This window comes from Poecilia mexicana, unplaced genomic scaffold (assembly GCF_051168715.1).
Source record: "Poecilia mexicana isolate PSO_F unplaced genomic scaffold, ASM5116871v1 scaffold_19, whole genome shotgun sequence".
NCBI classification, from domain to species: Eukaryota; Metazoa; Chordata; class Actinopteri; order Cyprinodontiformes; family Poeciliidae; genus Poecilia; species Poecilia mexicana.
Window position 1 is genome coordinate 16,608,762 of NW_028263388.1, and position 22,975 is coordinate 16,631,736.

General features: G+C 42.0%; 2 protein-coding genes across 2 annotated transcripts in view; both read left to right on the forward strand.

The window, feature by feature from the left end:
* Positions 1-3,411, forward strand: part of dock1 (dedicator of cytokinesis 1) — a 199,888-nt gene extending 196,477 nt beyond the window's left edge. The window contains exon 52 of the mRNA XM_088001004.1: positions 2,477-3,411. Coding sequence (XP_087857130.1) covers positions 2,477-2,572 — 96 coding nt within the window. The 3' untranslated portion in view covers positions 2,573-3,411. The remainder of the gene's footprint in view (positions 1-2,476) is intronic.
* A 14,945-nt stretch (positions 3,412-18,356) lies between these two features.
* foxi1 (forkhead box i1) lies at positions 18,357-19,821 on the forward strand. Its single transcript, XM_014982575.2, has 2 exons — positions 18,357-19,020; positions 19,160-19,821. The coding sequence occupies exons 1-2, from the start codon at positions 18,423-18,425 to the stop codon at positions 19,639-19,641; spliced, it is 1,080 nt and encodes a 359-aa protein (XP_014838061.1). The 5' UTR covers positions 18,357-18,422; the 3' UTR covers positions 19,642-19,821.
* Positions 19,822-22,975: the final 3,154 nt, after the last annotated feature.

A 22,975-nucleotide genomic window follows, 5' to 3' on the forward strand; every position in this document is an offset into this window, starting at 1 on the left:
CTTCCTTTTTTCTGCTCACAGTCACACAACACTTTAACTTTTTTTGAGTCAGTCTTTTTTTTTTTTTTTTCAGATGCTGAACAAAACAGTTTTGTTTAGTCTTATTTGTCTGCATTACCTTATTTCTTTTGGTAGATATATGAATCGAGTCAACTGTCTTTTTTTTTTGTTTTGTTTTGTTTTTTTGTTTTACTTTTTTGCTGGTTTTAAGATTATTTAACAATAAACATCTAAGTCCAGTTATAGTTATGAAGTTATGAAACTAACTTCATAACTCATTCTATTGTATATTTATTACAATAATTGTTGTTTTTATCCCCTTTTGTGCCATTTAACTAAAACAAACACGACTGATTAATCTGATCAAATAAAAGTAACTTCACCGACCACCTTCTTGTAGATAATTTTTGGACTCTTAAAACCATATCTCCTACCACAAACCATAAGCAAATTAAGTTATGTGTTGTAAGTGCAAACAAAGTGTCTTTAACACAAATATAAATTGGGACAGTGAGGAAAACAGACTGGTTTTTGTACTCTAGTTGGGCTCAAACCAACCGAAACTGCAGACATATTTCTTACCAAACATGTATCAGCTCAGATGGGGCAGGATGTTCCTGTCAGAAGGATGTTTCATGTTGACCAAACATCAATTCCAGTTAGTGCCAGCTAGTGCCGTTGGCACCTACCAAGGGAGCATTACATATGCCAGGTTTCCTGCAATACGAGGACATTTCACTCCAACTAAACGTATTTTTTTAAACACCATTTTTCTTTGCACATATTGACATAACATTAATTCCTACTTGCTAGGAAGTTTGCTACAGTCCACACATCACCTCGTACCCACCTTGGGGGAGATAAATTACAGACCAGGTGTCTTTAATATCCACCAAGGGCACATTTGCTATCAATCATGCAACATATTTTATTGCTAGTGGTATCCTTTTAACTGTACGACTTCATACCCCCGAGGGGAACATTTCATGATAACTATATGTAAGTTTGTCAGTGTGAGCTGACCATATATCAGTTCACACCTGCCTGGAAGCCATTTCGTACCAACCCTTTATAACTTTGTGCCCAGATATCCAGGGGGATATTTTGTACCAACCATTTGTTAGTTCCTGCCTGCTTGAGGGATCTTTCCTACAAATCACTTGTCAATTCATTCCCACCAGGGAGACATTTGGTTGTTAATTGTGGAACATTTTTGCATCCCCAGCGGGATGTATCCTTTTGTCCATACATCATTTCATACCGTCAGGGGGACATTTTGTACCAACCACCTATCAGTACAGACTGGTGCTATAAACCGTGTCCACTGTGTGTCTCCACTTTAGCACACCTGAAATAAATAATTAGGTCATTTGCAGGACTCTTGACTGGGGAGGCGCGTCAGCCATTTGGTTCATGTGTGATGGACACCTAAGAGTTGCAGGACACTGGCCTCTGAAGATCGGAGTCTGACGCCCGTGCTATAGACCACGGGCGTCCACATCCAGTCCTCTAGAGCTGGTGTCCTACCAGTTTTAGATGCGTCTCTGCTTCAGCGCAGCTGTTGATGCAAGTGATCCAACTACTGTACCTCAAAGTTCTGCAGAGTCCTGATAATAAACCATCAATCAATTCAGGAGTGACGAAGCAGAAAAAAGACTAAAACATGCATGAGACCGGTCCTTAAGGACTGACTTTGGACAAAACCACTGTTTACCAACCTTACTTTGAAAAACCTGCCAGCTGGATGTTTCACACCGACCTCTTGTCACTTCCTACCCACCAGAGGATGATTTGTACCCTCAATGCATCACTATGTAGTCGTCAGACGACATTTTGTACCAACAAACGTGAGAGTTTGAGGCCTTGAAGAGGACCTTTGAATTTGACCTTGCATCAGTTCATACCTACTAGAGAGAGGTTTTGTACTAACCATACATCAGTTTGTACCTGTTAGGGAACATTTTGTGCCAACCACCCACAAGTCACTTCATGCCTACGAGAAAACATTAGGTACCGACCGTATATCAGTTGGTGCATGCCAGAGGGATGTTTTGTAAAAACTGCACATCATTGTCCACTCCAATAAGTTATGTCTAGAAGCATATCCAAGACACTCAACTGGCCCAACTGGGTATCAGAACCAATATTAAATGAACTAGTGGCTAAAAACAGGTTTATATGTAAAGTTTGATCAATTTTATATCCCTATTATTCACGAAATTTTTTTAAGTAAAGACTGGCATGGGATGGTTTAAGTAAACTGATATTAAATGGGTTTTTTAAATTTTTGTTCATGTATGAAATGGAATAAATGGTAACTTGTGCGTAGGAAATGCTGGTACAGAATAGCAAAGAGGCGCATTGGCTTGGAGTCATCATCCTGTCATTTCTCTCTGCATTAAAAATATTTCTGAATTAAACTGTTTTGACATGAGAGAAATATAATCCCGGGGTTTCTTTTCCTTTTGTCTTGCAGCACATTCCACCTCCTCTTCCTAGCAAGACCCCCCCTCCTCCTCCACCCAAGACCACCAGGAAACAGGCCTCCATCGATTCAGGAATCGTACAGTAAACAAAGACACTGACAGAAAGACCAAACAGCACACTGACAACAAAACAAAAACATCAACAGTAAACGTTCCCACGGAAAAAGAGAAAGGGAAAAAAGAAGGTTGTTTTCACCCACACATCCCTCGCTCCCCCGTCCCAGCTTGACAAGATGAATACCTCACCGCCGCCCGCCCCCTCTTATCGTCCTTAAGTCTCTCCTTTAGTCTTTCCGTCTCCTGTTTGATGCCGTCTCCAGCAGGGAGCGCGTTTCACAGATGAATAGTCACTGAACTTGTAGATGCAGTCTACAACCGCCACTTTGCCACTTTGCGCTTTTTTTTTTCTTTTTTTTTTTATCTTGACATGAGATTGTGCTCAGACAAGATAAGCTGGGACCAGCAGCTTCTCAACACTGACCCACTGTCAATTGAATGAAAGCAAAAAGTTCATTAAAGCATTATTCCTGTCTCTGTTATTCATATTCACCCCCACTATGTACAGAGGTATGTATATATTATGTTATTTTATTTCAGGTCTCTTTGTACGTTTTTTGATCATGACATTTTTTCTTTTTTTTTTTTTTGTATTAACGCATCACTAGATTAGTGGCATTTATATATGAAACAAGAAAAGGGCTTGTAGGTTTGGATTGACGGGGATTTTGAAGGAACCTATCATGAATTTTATCGGTAAAATATCTGGAGTGCACATCCTGCTAACTCTTATTCCATATATTCAAGCATCATTGTTTAGACCATGTCCCTGATTGCTGTAACCTTGGATTTCAATAACACTGACTGTTTCCAGTTCACTACTGACATGACTTCTGAATAAACTTTCAAATGTATGTATTTTTAAAAAGGAGAGATGTCTTCCTCATTATCTCTGCCTACGTGGAGCGACGCCGAAAATAGATGTCTGCGCTTTCTGGAAGTAAAAAAAAAAGAAAAAAAAAAGAAAGAAAAAGTAGCAGAACAACCTGACAATCTTTATATGCTCTCTCACTTTAACTGAACACTGAGTGGTAAATCTTTCTGCTTCCTTGACTGGCAGCTATCACAGCAGTTTCTGCATCAAACATGCATGAGCTCTGTTTTCAGAAACGTGCTACTCGAGTGAAAGTGGAGTTTCCACGTAGCTGAAAAAGCTCGAATCTTAAATTTGCTTCACCTTGAAAAATAATGGAGCAGTGTCTTTGCTACACCAAAGTTTTCTTTTTTATTATTAATGCTTTTCGATACTCAAAATCTCAATCAAAGCCACGGTTGAAGGTCGGGTAAAAAAAAAAAAAAAAATTGTTTTTTTTAAAGCTTTTCTTTTATTTTTCTTTTACATAACACGCCGTACAAGTCGGGCTCTCTTCATGCCATATTTAAGGAGAATTCATGCATAATTTGTGTGGTCCCCTATAGGAATTTGTGCAATGAGAAGTAGTTTGTTAATATTCGTATTTCTCTGAATTGAACAACCGTTTTACAAAGACGAGTATAAAGAAAATCAGAATCCAAGTCGAGATGAAGCGTTTCTGGTTCCACGTCACCCAAGGCCTTTTACTAAAGACGGCGCCAGGATCTCCTGCAGCTTCATCATCCTGACTGTCACGACAACGCGCTCTTTGAACTTTTTATCAGTCAACTCAGAGAACCAGCACTTCTGGAGGGTTTTTTTTTGTTCCACTTGTGGCTGGAAGCTGCTGTAAAATTTTCTGAACCACCTTTGTACATTTGGTGAACGCATATGTGGGCCTTATTTTCTGTGTCACAAAACCAGCTGGTGGGACCTTTTTTGAAGTACTTGCCCCAAGTTGCTCCTGCTCTCCTGCTCTTGTATTCGGCTGACACTTTTTGAGCGGGTGTCTGCCTGAAGGGGGGAAGAAACGCTCCGAATGTAGCATCCGTTGTTTGAAGGTGTTTTTATCTGCACAAGATGTGGCTTTTTAAAGCTCTCTCTTGTCCTAATTAGGAACTCTGAGTGACACTTTTTCCCCTCTGGTTTTCTTTTTTTTTTTCTTCATACGAGACCACTTGTAGCTCTTAGTCTTTGTGAACGCATTTTGTCAGATAGTAAAATGCCTCATTATTGGTAGTTGGTAGTTCACTCTGATCAAAATGCACAGCCATGTGTAGTTTCTTCATATACAAAGTATACCAATTACCAAAAGCAATAAATAAACAGCAAATCAATTGTCACTGTTTTTTTGTGTAGCTCAGGAGAAAAAATAAATTTAATCTTTATGTTATTCTGCACTTTACTGTACAAAGGGAAATTTCGATGCATCTTAGCACTACCTTGCTGCTTATGCTCGTTCCCGGCGAGCTGTTGGAACTCCATGACATGGTCAAGGTGGTTTTGTCCATTTTGAAAGTGCAGAAAGAAAATGAACCAAAACCAAATGAAGATGTGACATTTTTCTGCATCGTCTGGCTGATTGAACCGAGACGCCTGCACTATTCTAGTGCCAAACAACATTAGATATAATCTGAAGACTGAAGCTTTGATAGGAGATGTACATTTGTCTTTGAAAAGGTGAGTTTCATGTTTTGTTTTTTCATAAAATGTTCATTTTAAATGTAGCTAGATAATGACGGCTGTATGGATTTCTCTCAAGCTAAATTTTGAATTTAACGACTGGGTTGTTTCAGAAATGCAAAACTAAATCTTACGTCTAACATCTCATTCTCTAGCATTTATTTCGAATCCATTTATGACTTTTCATAATGAAAGTCTGATACTGTCATTTACTCATTGTGTTGTCTCATTTGAGAGGGATGGATGTACGGATGGATATTACTTTGTTAGACATGAAGAATGATAAATGCCTGTGACTTTCTGATCTTTTTTGTATTATTTAAGCTATAAGGCATGTTCCTGTTTGATATTTAAGCAATATATTCTACAGATTGTCAAATTTAAACATTTTTAAGAGGGCAAATAATTTTTTCCACAGCTCTGTGTTTGGAATTTGATGGAAATGATATTAAAAAGGAGCCGGGTGAAAGCAAAAGGAAACCCCGAGGTAAGAAATAGAAATGTTAAAAAACTTCATGGAATCCCTTAGAAAAATATACTTTGTTTTATAAATCTATGTTAAAAAGAATTAGAAATTAAGTGTTAAGTTTTAAAATAATTTGCAAAATGTGTACAAAAAGTTTTATTTTTTTTTTTAAACTACAGATAACATCAAAATGTTCCTGGTGACAAAGATGGACATTAACTAAATGTGTAAATTTGATTCAAATATTTGTACTTTGGCTTATTCTTTCTGTTTGAATAAGTTAGTTGGTAGACTCTTCAACTTTGGCAGGTGATGGTTAAATATATTTTATCGTTTTTATTATTATTATTACGCCACCGTGGGGTCACAAGGGTCATGGTTGATGAGTTTTAAAGCTTCATTTCCTCCACAGTCATTTAAAGTTGTAGAACAATAAAAGTCAAAGCCCAGAGGGGCCCCATTCCTGCTTCTTAAACTACCTTATTGCATTTCAGCGATGTGTCCAGTCACTCCAATCTCTTTGAGAGGGAAATAAAAAGTTTCATCAGTGTTATAATTCACTTATCAAGAATACCCAGCACACTCCCCATATCTGGCTTTGCAATTGAAAAGGGATAAAGAGTGAAGCATTTCAGCTAGTGGTAATATTACATGGTTAACTGGCAGCTTTTTCAATAGGCTCTCTGTGATTTGTGCTCAGCCATTATGCTTTAGCCTCTCTCACTCCTTAAAGTGGAGGCGAAGGGGGAAAAAAGCAGACTTAATTGAGAGGATTTCTAGAGACTTTGCTGGGAGGAGGGGCTCCTTCTCCTCAGCAGAAACGTATTTACAGCGAACTCCATCCTCATCTCATTTGTCATTTCAGCCAGGGATATTGTGTGTGTGTATTTCTCTCCCTGTCCTCCGCGACACACTTTCATTTGCCGAGCGGCAGCAAGCTTGTGCGCTTCTCTTTAAATGTCTCTATCGCATAATAAAAGAGGACAACATTTCCATATATCAGCGTACCTGTCTGCTGTGTTTTTTTTGTGGCTTTTTCCTCCCAAATGGAGTCTGGCTACAGACTCTTGTAATGCACTTTGTTAGCAGTTGCTTTTAAACTTTTCGATCTGGCAGACACTTGCAGGATTGTACAGTGACGGCACAAAAGAATCACTGCGCACTTTCTTTCGATTCTCGGGCTCGTCCTGCATTTGTGTGAGGCCCCTGTAATTTAAAGCTTTGTGGAGCTGACTCTTACTGCAGTGGCAAGTGTTTTTTTGTGTGCGTCTGCCAGCTATTGCACTTCTGCACACTGAAATTTTTTGCCCTGTTCGTCTTCGCAAAATTGCTCCCGTTCAGCCAGAAATGTTGCTGAGAATGGGTGAACATTAGTTGTTGTTTTTTTTTAATTCTTGCCACTGATTCTGGATTCTGACCAGCTCCATCTCCTGGTAAAGAAAATAATCCCTGACAGCATGATGCTGCCACTACTGTGTCACTTCTCAAATGATGGGGTTGGGATATTGTTTTATAAGCTAGTTCTGCTTTAAACTTCGTCACGGATAACCCACTCATAAGCACGAAAGCGCCTTAAACTTAATCCATGTTTGGAAAATATTGTCACTCGATACATCATTCTGTTCAGGAAAACCACTGGCATTCCTGCCTTTTGTGGCCATGGCACTGGACCGATTGGTGTTGTCGTACAGTGGTGAAGAGCTTTATGTAGCCGTCACAGATAGTGTCTTACAGAGACTACAAAAGCCGTGTCTGTCGCAGCAGAGTTGTCAGGAGGCGCCTCAATAAACTGACTGAGTGAATTGTGTTCAGTGACGGAGCCAACATGACAAGTGCTTGAGAAGTAAATCTTCTGTCGACTCGGCATGAATGCTGCTCCGCGTCTGTACGACTTTGTTTAGTTGAAGTCGGAAACATAAATGGGAGACGCAACCGTAAGCCGGACTGCTTGGTGGTCTGCAGGCCTGTTTCCTGGCTTTCCAATATAAACGCTTCAGGTTTCTGAACTGCTGGCGACACCTCTGTGTTTAAAATATGACGCTTTTGAAAGAAACTCATTTCATCGCACCTGTTAAATTAAACCTCTTATTTATATAAAGTGGACATTTAGATGTGTCAAGAACAATGCTGGAGCTCTGATGTGCTTTAACTCTCTTAAAGGAGTTCAAAAACGCTGAAGGAAATGAGACGAAGGCAGAGAACAAGACATTGTCATCCTTTAACAAATAACCTCTTCGGATGAGTTTGTCCTCCCAGGGTTCATTTTTATTTTCTATCTCTGGTATTGAAACATCACGCCTTTAGTCATGTGTTCTCAGCAAACAGACAGAGGGATCTTTTGTCATTTCTGTTTGACTCGGTCTCTCTTGTTCGTCCCGAGTTCTGTCCTCTGTTGTGCTTCCTTCTTTTCTGCTGTTTTCACAGGTTTTCTACCAGATTTAGTTATCCCTCTGTCGATATGGGCAGGTTTAGCCCAGTAGGTCATGTGTTTGTTGAACATTGGCATACATCTGCCTCACTTGGATGGGACGTTCTCTCAGTTTTTGTCATTTTGCAGATTAAGGTCGTATTCCCGTCCAAGGGAAATCCTGAGATTATCTTTTAATTGCAGAGAACCTTTTTAGACTCTTCACAGATATTTCCCAGGGGTGCCATTAGTTGTTGAATCGATTGGAAAAAACCCCAGAAGGTGCAGACAGGGGACTAACCTTTATCTGAGCCCTTTAATGCAGCTGTTCTGCACTTCTTCAAACTTTACAAACTCCTGCCTGATGCTTTCTTTTTTTCTGACCAAAGCTGGGTGTCACAATCAGCTTCTAAAATCAAAGAAAGTTGTCACCCCCTGATGTCATTTTTGGAGATTTAGATTCAAAGTTTAACCCCATGTCCGTTCAAAGCTCCGGTTTATTTTCTGTTTTGTTTTTTTTGTTTTTTAAGGGAGAAAGAAAGAGAGAGAAAGAGAGATGGGAAACCAAGTGGTGTTGATCTATATTAGCTGAGGCTATTATAAAGCTCAGGGCTTTCCCAGGCAGTCAGATGGATGTGTTGCTAGGAAACTCACCTAGAGATCGGGGGTGGAGAAGTGGTTTGATGAGAGGGCAGAATTCCCAGCTTGTTTGAGCATTACATGAAAATAACTAATAAGAGCCAGCGGCATTTTGGCTCAGTGGAGGAATATTGATCCTAACTTGTTTAATGACATCTATGTAATTAGGTCTCACGTCTATATTTTCCTCATATCTATATTTTATGTATTCCATTTGTTTTGTGTTTTTTATTAGTTTATTATTTTTTTTAATTTTTATTTTTTCTTGAATTCCTCTAATGTAATGATTAAGGACCAGAAGTTGCAGTGCTCTTTAAACACACATTTATTTGCAATAATACATGACAGGATTGGTATCGACAAAAGCGCGAGTGTTTAGGAAAATTAAACCCTCCACATTCGGATAGTGAACTTCATGACAGACACATTTTTCACTTGTTTCATTGTTACTTTAAATTCTGACGCTTCTCTATTTCTCGACTCCAGCGAGATTAAAATCGATACACTGATCATATTCTGGGTTTTGATATATTTTACCTCCCAGAAAGCTGCACAGTTCGGCTTGATGGATGTGCTTCGATTTATTGCGCAACGACGTGCGCGTGTCACCCCTGAGACGATGCTGCCCTCCCCTGGAGAGTGCGGTCACTGCGGCCTTGTCTTTCACATCGTATTGATGGCGCAACATAAAAACTCCATGATTTTGGCTCTTGCTGACCAGCAGCATTAAGATGCCCTGCAAGGATGTAATCAGGAGCAGAGGTGTAAATCTACCAGGCAGAGGAGTAAATTGGGTTAATGCAACCTGCAGGAGTCAGGCAGGAGTCCCAGCTGCTTGTACTTCAGTCTTGGTTAGTGCTCTTTTTCAGGACTGGCAGCCTAACGCCTTCAAGCAGACAGGTTGTCAGGGCAAAACCGTAATTGGTCAAAGGGGAAAACACAGAAAAAAAAAAAGCATCTAATTGCCAAGAAACACTTTCTCTGGGTTTCACTGTGCAGGTAGAAACCTATCTTCAGGCGCTTTTCCACATGCACTGTTGATATTTACGTTGCTGCTTCAAACAGTCGTAAGGCAAACTTCATCTCAAATACTTTTGAGAAATGTTGACCTTTGTTGATTAATGACATGCGAGGGATAAAAGAATGAATTCCTTGCATGTAAGGTTTATATATAATAAAACAGCAATGTAGGACATAATTGTGACGAGGGGGGGGGGGGGGGGGAGAATGCAATGTTTTTAAAATCTTTTATTATGCAACGTATTGTAGTTTTCAGACCTATTTACTTTTATACCCCTAAAGAATGAATAACCGCCCATCGCAACCAGGCTTGTTCAGCTTCCAGTCCTGCTACTGATTTAAATGGCTAAATTATCTGTTTGGCGAACCGTTTAGTTGGGAGTGCTCGTGTAACAGATGATGTTGGCCAAGAGACCAAAGGTCTCAGAGAGTGTTTGTAACTGGAATGATAGATGATAAACAGTGAGGAAATTATGGTCTCCACAGCTACATTCCAGTCAAAAATACTTTAGGTGTTGTTAAAGGGAGCTAGCCGTTTGCAACAAATTCATGGAAGGTTGAGTGGAAGAAAAAACTGTAGAAGAAAATGGTGAACAAGCAACAGGAATAAATTGTTTCCACCCTGGGAAGATTGTGCTTCATAATTCATCCAAGGGTTCTAGGGAAAATCCATAAAACATTAACTGACTGAAATTAGCTCTTCAAGAGCCACAGTACATGAACGCATCAAGGACGTCCGCTGTAAAGAAAAGTGAAGTGCCAATTTCATTTTTCAGCAGGTTTGGGCACCTTCCCACACTGTCTTCGCATTTGGTTTCCAGGAAGGAGAAATGGATGAACATGAAGTCTTTTTCTGATGAAGCGCGCTCCATAAACACATCGCCGGTTCCTGCAGGGATGGTGGTGAGGTGCCAGCAGTTTTCCCAGCCGTTTTCTCTCTCCTGTTTAATTTAAAACTATTACTCACCTCGTGAACTCCTTTAAAGAGCTAAAGACAAAGTGCAAAACTCAGCTGGAGTTTGAAATGTTTTATGCAGTGGGTTTGTCTTTGCCAACTTTAGGAATGACAACCATTGAGTTCAGAAATAAAGGATTCACAAAAGCCAAACCACAGCAGATTCAAGGCAGGTACAAGAGGAATGTAAATTGCGTGAGCAGTCAGCGAAAGCAGTTCTTATTTCTGCATGTAGTTTCGTCCTCTTAGGCTGTGTTCTGCATTAATAAGAGTTAAACAGCAGTCCTTTATTCCTCCACTGGAGGGAGACAGTGAGCAGAACAAGCCTCTGGCCACCGGAATAATTTGTTTACACAGACAAAATTAATGACTTTATCGCACCCTCTCCTGATTTTTAATGGCCTTGAGTGCATCTAATAGTCCCGTAATTACTTTAAAGCAGTAAACAGTTTGCAGATGTCAAAGTCATACAGCCACACAGTTAAAGCTGAAGCAGTCTGCAGAAAACAAGCCTTATTAACCCAGAGGGCCTTTGTTTGCACCAGCGGGAGTTGAGCTCCAATCCTAGTCGTAAAATCCGCTGATGTATATAAAACGTGTGGCATTTCTTCCATCACGTACAACAGGGATCTCACATACGGTCAGGCTGAGGAGGGGCTCTGATGGCTCTGACCTCTCCATATTTGATATGATCTCATAAGGAAAAGCTTGTGTCACCCGAAAGAGCTTTAGAAAGAGGATCCATATCAGAGCGTCAGATAAGCACAAAGAAAACGTAGGGACTGACTCGGCCTAACCCCCACTTACCTGAATCTTTTACACCAGCGGTGTCTGACTTAGGGACAGGTGTCCCGCAGGTTTGAGACGTGTCCTTTCTCCAGCCTCGACAGGTCACCTACTTCTACAGTGGCCTGATGATAAATCAGTCACTTGATTCAGGTGTATTAAATCAGGGCTACAACTAAAGCATGAAGGATACCGGGCCTAAACTGCTGACTTTGGACACTACAGTCGTGGATGGTTTAGTACCAGACATCATGTTCATTTTCCACACAGAGGCATTAGAATGTAAAAGTGATCCTGCATTCAGTCTCTTAAACGCAGGTTTCATTTTGAGTCTTTTGCACATCAAAAGACTGAAAATGTTGACCCATTTCTCTTTGCAAAATATCAAAAGATAATGATCACTTAGATTGGATGTAAAGAGTCTTGGCAGCACTTTTCAGGTACCCTGCTAGAATCTCAACTGAATTTAGGCCTGGAATTTGACTGCGGCGTTCCGTCAATTAAATATGCCTGGGAAAGTCTCTGTTGTAGCTCTGGCGGTACCTTTAGGGTTGTGGTATAGAAAGCGAACCCTTGCTCTTTAGGATAATTCTTGCTCTTCATTTAGACACAAAAGTTTTTGCTTTTTGTGTTTTTTAATTATCCAAATATTCGCAAGTGTGTTCCTTCTATTCTGTCATACACTGAGTGTGGCTTTAAAAAGTTATAAAACAAGAACAAGCTAACTCAAAAGAAGATAAAGATGTGAAAATTTCCTAATGACATTAAATGCCACATTTGGTGCAATATCGCTGCATGTTGCACCAAATATTCAAACGTGCTAGGAAATATTCCAGCACATTTGAAACCATCTGACGTCGACTGTGCCCTGACTTGGCTAACCTGCATAAACTGAAGTTACAGAAATATTTTTTTTTTTACTTTTTAGTTTTGGCTATGACGTTTATTAAGTGCTCATGTTTTAGCGTGAGCAGTTCTCATGCGCTGCTCCATGGTAGTAAGTGTAAAATATCAGTTAATGTGCATAACACTTGTTTTTTTTGTTGTTGTTGTTTTTAAAACACATCTTGTGAATGTATTCACACCGTTTGAGCTTTTTCACACTTAGTCATGTTACAACCTCAAACTTTTAGGATTTCATATATTAGACCAACATAAAGTTAGTGCATAACCCTAAAGCGGTAAAAAAAATAAAATAAACAAATGTAAACAGTGATGTATAATTTATATTGAATCCATTTGAATCAAGAATCAATTTTCCCCAGCAGTCGCTCTTTTTAGATCTAACTAGAGGCAGTTATTTATTGTTATTTATGAAAACTCCTTAAACTCTAAGCCTAAGACTTGTCAATCCTCAGTTTCATTAATATCCTTCTTCTTGGCAGTCATCCATAAAGGATCTGTTGATGGATTCAGCTACCTGAGCTCTGGCTCTCTGCAGCTCCTCCAGCACTCTTGGCAGCTTCTCTGACTGCCGTGCTCCTTTCCCAGCCTGATGAACGGCGGAGCTCCCTCATCAGAAAGTCATTCAACTCTACAGAGGTAATGACTCATTCATTTGATTCAGGTGTGTCGAAGAAGGGATGAATCAAAAAGCTGAAGTAACTTTTGAGGACTGGACTTGGGCAAAGAAGCAGCTCTCCAAGCTGGGTGAAGAGAGTGAGGGGCAGAGATGAGCAGCGTGTCCCTCAAAAAGAAGCCAATAGAGGGCGCCTTTTCCCGCAGACAGGAAAACGGTTCTGATGATCAGCTGCTCTTACATTCCCATAATTTACTCTTTTTTTTTTCTTAATAGTGAAAGGGGATTGAAATTTGATACAATGACACCCATTACAGTAAGAAATCATAGAAAGACAAACAGCCCGATTTTCATGAACACAAAGTGCTTCCTTGAGCTGTTTCTGAGCCAGGTGTACAGTCAGGAGTAATTCCCAAATGCCGGGTGTTAAGACACCTAAAAGGTTATGTTTCTTTCATCTCGGGGTTAAATGCCACATCCCTCCCCGCTCCCTGGAGTCCGTTACATTCTGCTGCCATGCACAACTCTCGGTCGGGACAACACCTTGGAGCCAAACGATTACATCAAGGTCATGGAGAGGAGGAATGTTCCCCCGATTAGTGCGCGGGTAGTCCAGCCGCATCCTGCAGGGCAGAGCCCACCACCACGTGTACGACTGCAGACTCAATGTGCTTCTTTGGAGGGCTGTAAATATAAACTTAAATACAATCCATACAGACAGTAAACATTTCTTAAACCCTATAGAGTGAATGTTTGGTTAAATCTAAACTGCAGAATCGTTTAATAAATCTCAGCCATTTTTTGCTCCAGCTGGTGTCGCCGTTCATCAGAAGAGAAAAAAATGCCTGTTTTGCTTGAGTTTGCCTTCAGATTTGAGGGTTTTGAAGAACAAAGGGCTTCAAATAATCAAACTGGTGCAGCGGCAGTGAGCTGAATTCTCCCTCTGTCGATCAGAACTAGTTGCTGGCTGAGGAGTTTAGGGCAAACAAGTAATCTATCATTTGTATAAAAAAATATATGTGTTCATACACCTGACCTGTTGGTTTGGGGGCCCTGAGCTGCTTAGTTTGGTTATGCCTTGGCCTGGCTGCTCTTCAACAAACCAGCTCATTCTTGCATGGCTGATTGCTGCATATAAATTAACTCCTTGTTATGGAAAAATGTTTTTGATATGAAATTACTGTGCCTAATTTTATGGTATATTTTTCAATGACTGGTGTCGCTTCAGTGGAGAGGGAAAAAAACAACAACATAAAAGTATTAAAGGTCAATTTAATGCCATCCAGATCAAGCAGTTTCTTTTTCAGACGATTTGGTCTAAAGATAACAACTTCTGTCTTGTCAGAATTTAAAAGCAGATATTTTAGTGTCATCCAGGTTCCTGCCTGTAATCTGCCCACCTGATTGGATTCATCACGATTTATGTATAGAAATATCCTGGTGAAAAATATTTGTCTGTAGAAAAAATCGTACAGGTTGTTCCTCTTCAGATCTAAAAAACAAAAAACAAAAAACATTTTATTAAAAAAAATGACCTAAACTGAAGTTAACCACCTGAAAATTTGTAGCTGTTGGATCTCTGCTCCTTCAGGGTGAAGGGGCGTCCTGCTATGTTGACAGTAAAACCTAAGGAGCCTGTCAGATGTTTGTTGTAAACAAATTTCCCTGAAGATAAAGAGATGCTCCACATACCCAACACAAGCACATTTGTTTGGATCCAACACTGTCGGTCTGACACTCGAGCTTTAAAAGAATGACATGGATAAATTACCTTAGCCCTCAAACTTGGTTTTTTTGTTGGTTTTTTTTTATGAAAATCTGTGCCATCCAGTTTAGTAGTTCACTTGAACCTACTAAAAAAAGGTGTAAGTAAGAATTTGTTAAAGGTATTTTTTGTTGTTTCTGTATCTCCCCTAGGAGGAAGGTCTCTTAGTCTTGCATTCATAAGCAACGATGGAAAAAAAAAGCAACGTACTGGTCCATTTAAAAAAAAAAAGAAAAAAAAAAGAAGCTGAAGGTTGTTGGAAACCAGAAACAGTTCCTGCATGAACGACACTCTGGGTGGGGCCCCTATTTCTGCCGTTCCACAAAACCCAAACACAACACCCACTGCTTATGGCAAACCCATTCTGCAGGAAAACCCCCCATAACTAATTTAGTTATCAGAACTAATTAACTAACATAATGCTGCTGGTTTGAATCTCTGCTTTGACTGTCAGTCACTGTGTCCTTGGGCAACACATTTAACCCTCCCTGCCTGCTGGTGGTGGTCAGAAGGTCCAGTGGCACTGGGCAGCCTCACCGCTGTCAGTTTGCCCCAGGGCAGCTGCGGCTACCATGTAGCTAACATGCGTGAAAGGGGCCTCTGGACTTGATAAAGCACTACAGAAGTGCTGACCATTTACCATAAAGTGTATCTGTTCATCATAATTAATCTATTGCTGTTCTTGTCAAGATCCGTGTTTTTGTGTTTATATTTGAGTTTTCTGTGTTCAGTCCTGTTTCCCTGAGTCTCTGTCCTGTCCTTCCCGTTGATTGCTCCCCAGGTGTGTCCCATTCCCCTGATTACCCCGTGTGTATTTAAACCCTCCTGTTGTCTGTGTTCCTCGTCGGGTCCTTGTCGTCGTTTGTCTAACGTCTTGTGTTTGTTTCCGTTCACTCGCCAGTAGAACTGTTAAGTCCTGGTTTGTGTTTGCTCGCACCAAGTCCTGTCGTTCAGTTGCTACCGGTATTTGGCTGTGTGCCTGTCTCTCTGCCGTGCTGCCTGTTGGACTGTTTGAGCATCTCCATTAAATATCTTCATCTTCACCATAACCTGGGTCTCAGCGTCTCTCCTCACCACCAACCATACCACACCACATGATAGAAGGACCCGACCATACAGAAAGTGAGAGACGCATGATGCGGACTAGACGGTGGAGCGCTTGGCGGTGTTTCGGAGCGGTCCCCTTGGAGGAGTTTTGTGGCGGAGCTCTTCTGTGGGGATCGCGGCTGGCGATCCCCCTGCCTGGAGTGGAGCAAAGCCGTCACCGCAGCCCTGAGCCGCCGGAGGTCCCGGCCCCTGGGCGAAACTCCCACTGCCTGCAGCTGCCTCCGGTCCCCGCACCGAGGCATCGTCAGTCCCCGCTGCCTCCGGTCCCCGCACCGAGGCGGCGTTTGCTCCCGCCCCCAGAGTTTCCCGAGTTCGCTGAGCCCGCTCCAGAGTTTCCTGTGGCCCCGCCCCCTCAGTTTGCGGACGAGCCCGAGTTTCCAGAGTCTGCTCCCCCCGAGTTTCCAGAGTCTGCTCCCCCCGAGTTTCCAGAGTCTGCTCCCCCCGAGTTTCCAGAGTCTGCTCCCCCCGAGTTTCCAGAGTCTGCTCCCCCCGAGTTTCCAGAGTCTGCTCCCCCCGAGTTTCCAGAGTCTGCTCCCCCCGAGTTTCCAGAGTCTGCTCCCCCCGAGTTTCCAGAGTCTGCTCCCCCCGAGTTTCCAGAGTCTGCTCCCCCCGAGTTTCCAGAGTCTGCTCCCCCCGAGTTTCCAGAGTCTGCTCCCCCCGAGTTTCCAGAGTCTGCTCCCCCCGAGTTTCCAGAGTCTGCTCCCCCCGAGCCCGCTGCTGACGAGCAGCCCGTCCCTGAGCTTCCAGAGCGTGCTCCGTCTGAGCCTCCTGCCGGCCGGCCCCTCTGCCGGCCTTCTAGGGCCTCCAGCCGGCCCCACGGGCCCGAGGGCCTCCTGCTGCGGTGGCGGGAACCACCGCACCCGCCTCCACGTCTCTGCTTCCTGCGCCGGCGGAAGAGACCGCCGGACCCGCCTCCACGTCTCTGCTTCCTGCGCCGGCGGAAGAGACCGCCGGACCCGCCTCCGGGACTCCGGTTTCTGCGCCGGAGACGCCGCCCGCCGGACCCGTCTCCTCGCTTCCTGCGCCGGCGGAAGAGACCGCCGGACCTGCCCAAGGGGGTCCGCCTCCTTCGCCGGCAACGTCCGCCGGATTAGCCTCCTGGTTCTCCGCCCACCCCGTTGGGTTGTTTTTTGTTGGACTGTTTTTTCTATGGACTCTTGCCCTCCTTCCGTCGCCCCTCCACCCACCCTGTTGGGTTGTTTTGTGTTTTTGGACTTTTCTGTTTTTGTGGGCGTCTGGTATCCGCCCTTGAGGGGGGGGTACTGTCAAGATCCGTGTTTTTGTGTTTATATTTGAGTTTTCTGTGTTCAGTCCTGTTTCCCTGAGTCTCTGTCCTGTCCTTCCCGTTGATTGCTCCCCAGGTGTGTCCCATTCCCCTGATTACCCCGTGTGTATTTAAACCCTCCTGTTGTCTGTGTTCCTCGTCGGGTCCTTGTCGTCGTTTGTCTAACGTCTTGTGTTTGTTTCCGTTCACTCGCCAGTAGAACTGTTAAGTCCTGGTTTGTGTTTGCTCGCACTAAGTCCTGTCGTTCAGTTGCTACCGGTATTTGGCTGTGTGCCTGTCTCTCTGCCGTGCTGCCTGTTGGACTGTTTGAGCATCTCCATTAAATATCTTCATCTTCACCATAACCTGGGTCTCAGCGTCTCTCCTCACCACCAACCATACCACACCACATGATAGTTCTATGCACGTCTTTTACATTATTTAGCTGTCTTACACAGTTTGTGTGCATGTGTGTGTGTGCATGTTTGAGAAAGAGAGAAAAAGACTAAATAAGCTTTAAGCTTTCGACAGTTTTTTTTTCCTTGAATATTTGTGTAACTGTTGCAACCTGTCCCACGTGAATTCAAGGTTACTTCTGACCTTGAATGTGCCTCCAAGCAGCAGAAACTGGGCATGTATTTTTTTAATGAGCGCTCAAGAGAATAAAATAGCAGTGTTTCTTTTATTTTTCATCTCTGACATAATCTTTGATATTGATGACATGACTCCTGTCAAGCACTTGTCTAAATCCCAGCTTCTGATTTAGCATTAAATTAAATTGGCTGTTTCACTTTTTGTTTAAAATTATCTGCATGGTAATTTATTTAAAAAAAACTCTTTTGGCTGATTAAAATTTAAATGAATAAACATTACTTAACACACACACACACACTTAACACACACACGAGATTTATAATTAATTCTGCTAGTAAAAAACAGCGTTTTCCAAGGTTTTGGCACAAGGTCCTCTTTAAATAGAAAATCATATATATATATATATATTTAAAATTCTGTATGCATCTATTTATAGACAAGATTTTTTTTTGCTGGGGTCTGTATCTGGCGGTATGAATAGCAAACAAGTGGTTCGCATTCATGGAACAACCTCCACTGTTTCTGAACAACCACTGCCAGGTTATTGCATGTGCGTAATTGCGCACGGTCCTCTTTGAATAGTCTACATAAAGACGCACAAAGTATCAAAACTCCTTGATGGGTGGATTGGTTGAATAAAGACTTAAGGACAACAAGACTGAGCAGAGGGGTGTGTCCATCCAAAAGGTTTTCCTCAATGGGCTACCTGTAGAGGCTCTGGGCGCTGCGCATAAATACTCCCCCCTTTAGAGAGAGGCTTCAGTCCTGAGGGAGAGACAGAGAGGCGGCACTTGTTTCAGGGACTCTGGTTTGGGTGGATTATGAACGGCTTTGGACACCAGCCTGCATCCAACCACCAGACCAGTCCCATTCAGCACCACAGCGCCCAGGAGCTCCTGGACATGGCCGTCTACTGCGACAACTACGGCGTGTACCAGCAGAACCTTCACCACCACCCACAGAGGCCGCCGGCCCACTCCTCCAGCTACGGTCTGAGTGACTACACCTCCCCGTCCGCCAACCCCTACCTGTGGCTTAATGGACCGGCCATCAACTCCTCTCCGTACCTCCCCGGGAACAACAGCTCGTCCTACATGCAGCCCGGGTACGGCTCGAACCAGAGACAGTTCCTCCCGCCTCCCACCGGGTTCGGTGGCGCCGACCTGGGCTGGCTGTCCATCTCCAGCCAACAGGAGCTCTTCAAGATGGTCAGGCCGCCTTACTCCTACTCTGCCCTGATAGCCATGGCCATCCAAAGCGCACAGGACAAGAAGCTGACTCTGAGTCAGATTTATCAGTACGTGGCTGACAACTTTCCTTTTTATAAGAAGAGCAAAGCCGGGTGGCAAAACTCCATCCGGCACAACCTGTCTCTGAATGACTGCTTCAAGAAGGTAGCGAGGGACGAGGACGACCCAGGTGAGTCCGCAGCTTCATTTGCCAAACTAATTCTACACACATTTTGATTACATTTTTAAATTATTATTTATAATAATAACTTGAGATTTGTTCTCCATAATGAGAGTGCGTTATTTTTTTTATTTTTTTTTGACTCCAGGAAAGGGAAACTACTGGACTCTGGACCCGAACTGTGAAAAGATGTTCGACAACGGGAACTTCAGACGGAAGAGGAAAAGGAGATCGGATATAAACGGCTCTCTCCCGGTCAAATCAGAGGACGCTCCGCATAAACTCTCCGACACCGCCAGCCTGCTGACGCCTTCCCCGTCCAGCCTGCACGGATCTCCGGCCTCCACGGAGCCAAAATCGTCGCCGCCTCCCTCTGCGGAGCACAGCCCATGTTTCAGCAGCTTCGTGTCAGGCGTCAACTCGTTGCTGGCGGGCAGCGACGGCTCCGGGGCCCCTGGGGGACTGTCCCAGAGCAGGGAGAGCATGTCGGGACTGGGATCCTACTCTCCCTCCTTAATCTCCCCTCTGAACTCTGACAACAGAATGAACTATTACACATCAGCGCAGAGCCTCTCCAACCACTTCAGTGTAAATAATCTACTATACAGCCGGGAGGGAACAGAGGTTTAGGCGGTTTGCTACTTCTATGGTATGGAGCTCACAAAGTGCCATATTTGGATAAATAAATAATTACACCGTTTACAACATTTGTGTCAAGAATTATAACATACAAACATATTAAATATGGCAAATTTAGTGTTTATAGTTTGACAGAAATATCCCCATGGCTCTCTACGGCCATTTCAATAATTAAAATAAATATAAATTCATCAAATTTGCATTGTACCAAATATGCCTTAATATTTACTTTACTAACCAAAGAAAAAGGAGGGAGGAGAGGAAGAAATCACAATTCTTTTATTTAATAGCTGTGCATTGTGGAGTTTAAAAATTGTCAGATTTCACAATAATAAATTATGTATGAATTAAAAACAGTTTACACAAATACATAATTTCACTCTTTGTCAAATGCTACACACTTTTTTTTACATCAAAATATTCTGGAAACCAGAGTTTGTGAAACAAAATTGAGTAATATGGAGATCCACAGGTGCCACATAAATAAATAAATAAATACCATGGTCATAATAAAATAAACCATTTGTTATGCCTGTATTTTAAGAAATCTGTTGTTTGAACAAGATAGTTTTTTTTTTACTTCATTTTATTTGCCAGACTTGCCTATCAGTCGATTGGTGAGATAATTATTCTGAAGTAAGACAACTGTGTAGGGAATAGATCACATTGTTATTTGACAAACCACATAAATGGTTTGTTAGTTTGTGCTACCCTGCAGAAAAATCACAAGATAATTACTTACTGCAATAGATTTTTCCAGTTGGTGAATAAGGCCTCAAATAAATCATTAATCTCCCAATTGACCATTGCATGAAAAAATACATTAACTTATTTCCAGGTTCATTTTAACTAAGATTTTTTTAGATTTATTACATTTTGGCACGTTTGGCGCTCCTTGTCATAGAAGCCTTCATGTTTCTTATGTAAATATGTCTGGTTTGGATTACCTCATTGCAGCTAACTTGAATGGATTTTTCTATACTACCTTTTTACTCAAGTAAAACTACATGTAACTGTATCAGACGCAAGTTTGAACTTGCAGCATTTATATTTTTATATAAATGAGGTGCTTCAACTCAGGCCTGGATGGGTGCATATTTCATTTGTTTTATTTCTACTCTTCAAATGTTATTGCAGCTGCTCGTTTTGGTCTCAAAAATGAAGACATTTTTGTACAGAAATTATTTTTGCACATAAGAAATAAGACAGGACATGTTTTTTCTTTTTATTTAAACTCACTTGGATGCTTTAATAAATCTCATTTATTTGACCATCAGTTTTCAGTCGAACATTTTTTCCTGAAGCTATTGTTTAATCTAAAAATTTCACTATATAGAAACGTGCATGCAAATAATTAAGTATATTTTTCTTGACACACTTTCTAAAATCATACAAAGCCTTTTTCTGTCCCACTTGAAAACCAAAAGCCCCTCCTCTAGTCTGGGCACCGGTTTGGAAATTTTCTGGTGGTTTCCAAATCCTTGTTGCTGCCGCAGATTTAGGAGCTTGAACCTTTCGTGTGGTGGTTTTGTCATTGGACAGTGAAATCATCAAAGAACAAAAGGTTATTTGACTTCCTTCCTTCTTTCTTGGAGGAAATTTAAATTGAAAGTTAAATCGTGCGTTTCAAATATTTTTTGTGACCTCCTGCTGAGATGTTTAAATCTTAGTTTCATCTTGACCCCAGAATAATAACAAAAAGATCACGTCTTCAAACAGGTTCTAAGTCCACATGTGCAGCAGACTAAATGAACCAGCAAACACAAGAGCTTGTCAGGAAACTCAGAGAAAAGTGGCTGGAATTAGGAAGGTGTGTAAGACAGACATTTTCCGCTTGTCACTTCCAATAACATGAGATCAGACCTTTAAAGTTACTTCAGTGAAGTTCAGTTTTTTTGCCTGAGCTGGAGGCACCTGCTAGCCTGTTCAGCCTGAAAATAATAATAATAAAAATAAAAAAAAAACAAAAACAAACACCCAAAGTATTGGCATTCACAATGCTTTTTCTCTCCAAAGTGCCTGTAATGTGGGTTTTGTTGTTCTGTTGTTGGGATAGAATCTCCAAATTGCGCCACACAGAGGAAACATTCATGCGATCTACCACCCTCCTTTGGTTTTATTTCCAAACAACATCCATACGCACGGAATCAAAGCATGTAAACAACGGGAAACACCTCCTAATTGGTTGACAATTGAATGCGCTCAGGCGCTCTTTGCTCTGGAATAAAGGGAAAAATTAATTGACAAGACTTTCGTGCTCCTGGTCAGGGTACAATGGAAGCTGGCGATTGAACAGATCCCCTCCTGGGCTCAAATAAAAATATTACAATCTGAAGATCTGGGAACAAATTATCCCCCCCACCTCCAACCCACCAGGCCACATTTTGCTCTATTATCAGCGGAGCAAGGCCACGGATCAGACAAAGAGGATTTTTGTCATCCAGGAGCTGGTTCTCACAGTAACAAGTTTTCTGATGAAAACCTAATCATGTTCAGTGAATAGAGGCCTTTTAGGTCAGATTACCAGCAAATCCTGGTCACTCAGTTGAATTATTCTGTCAGATGTCAACACGGAGGAAGAATCGTTTAAAATCAAAATTTCTCACTGAGTGGGCTGCCTGTTAATAATATAAAAATCATTTCACTCTGGATTACCTTCCTTTATGTCTGCGTTCCAATTTAAGCAAAACTACAAGTTCACACACAGGTATTCATTCTGCTCAAACTGGTCCACATTTTGTTGAATTTCAATCACAAATCTCAGGGTATTTTATTGGGATTTGATGTGAAAGAGACAAAATAGTTCACAATTGTGAAGCGCAGAAAAGATGAAACGTACAGAAAACTCTTCACCTCTATCTAAAGTTGTTTTTGGACGTTTTTTCTCTGATTGTTTGTAGATCTGTCCACGATTCCGTCAACTGTGACCAGCTTCCTCATCACCTTCCAGCTTCCATGTCATCTGAATGATGCTGCCACCACCGTGTTTCCCAATAGGCCTTGTTCTCTTCAGGGCATGTGCTTTATTGGTTCTCCACCAGATTTTGCAATCAGGCCAAGAAGTTCCCGTTCTTGTCATCTGACAAAGGCGTCCTCTTTTACATGCCCTCTGTATCCCCTATGTGGTTGAGTCAAACTGTAAACAGACTTTCAGCATTTTTTTTTCTTACCTCTATTCATAGGCCAGATTTGTGGACTGCAAGTTGTTGACAGATTCACGTGAGCTGTGGATCTCTGCACAGTTACCTGATGCCTCCATCATCCTTCAGTGATCAGTTCTGTCTCTGGAACGGTGCTTACTAATTACTTCTGAAGGCATTTTTTT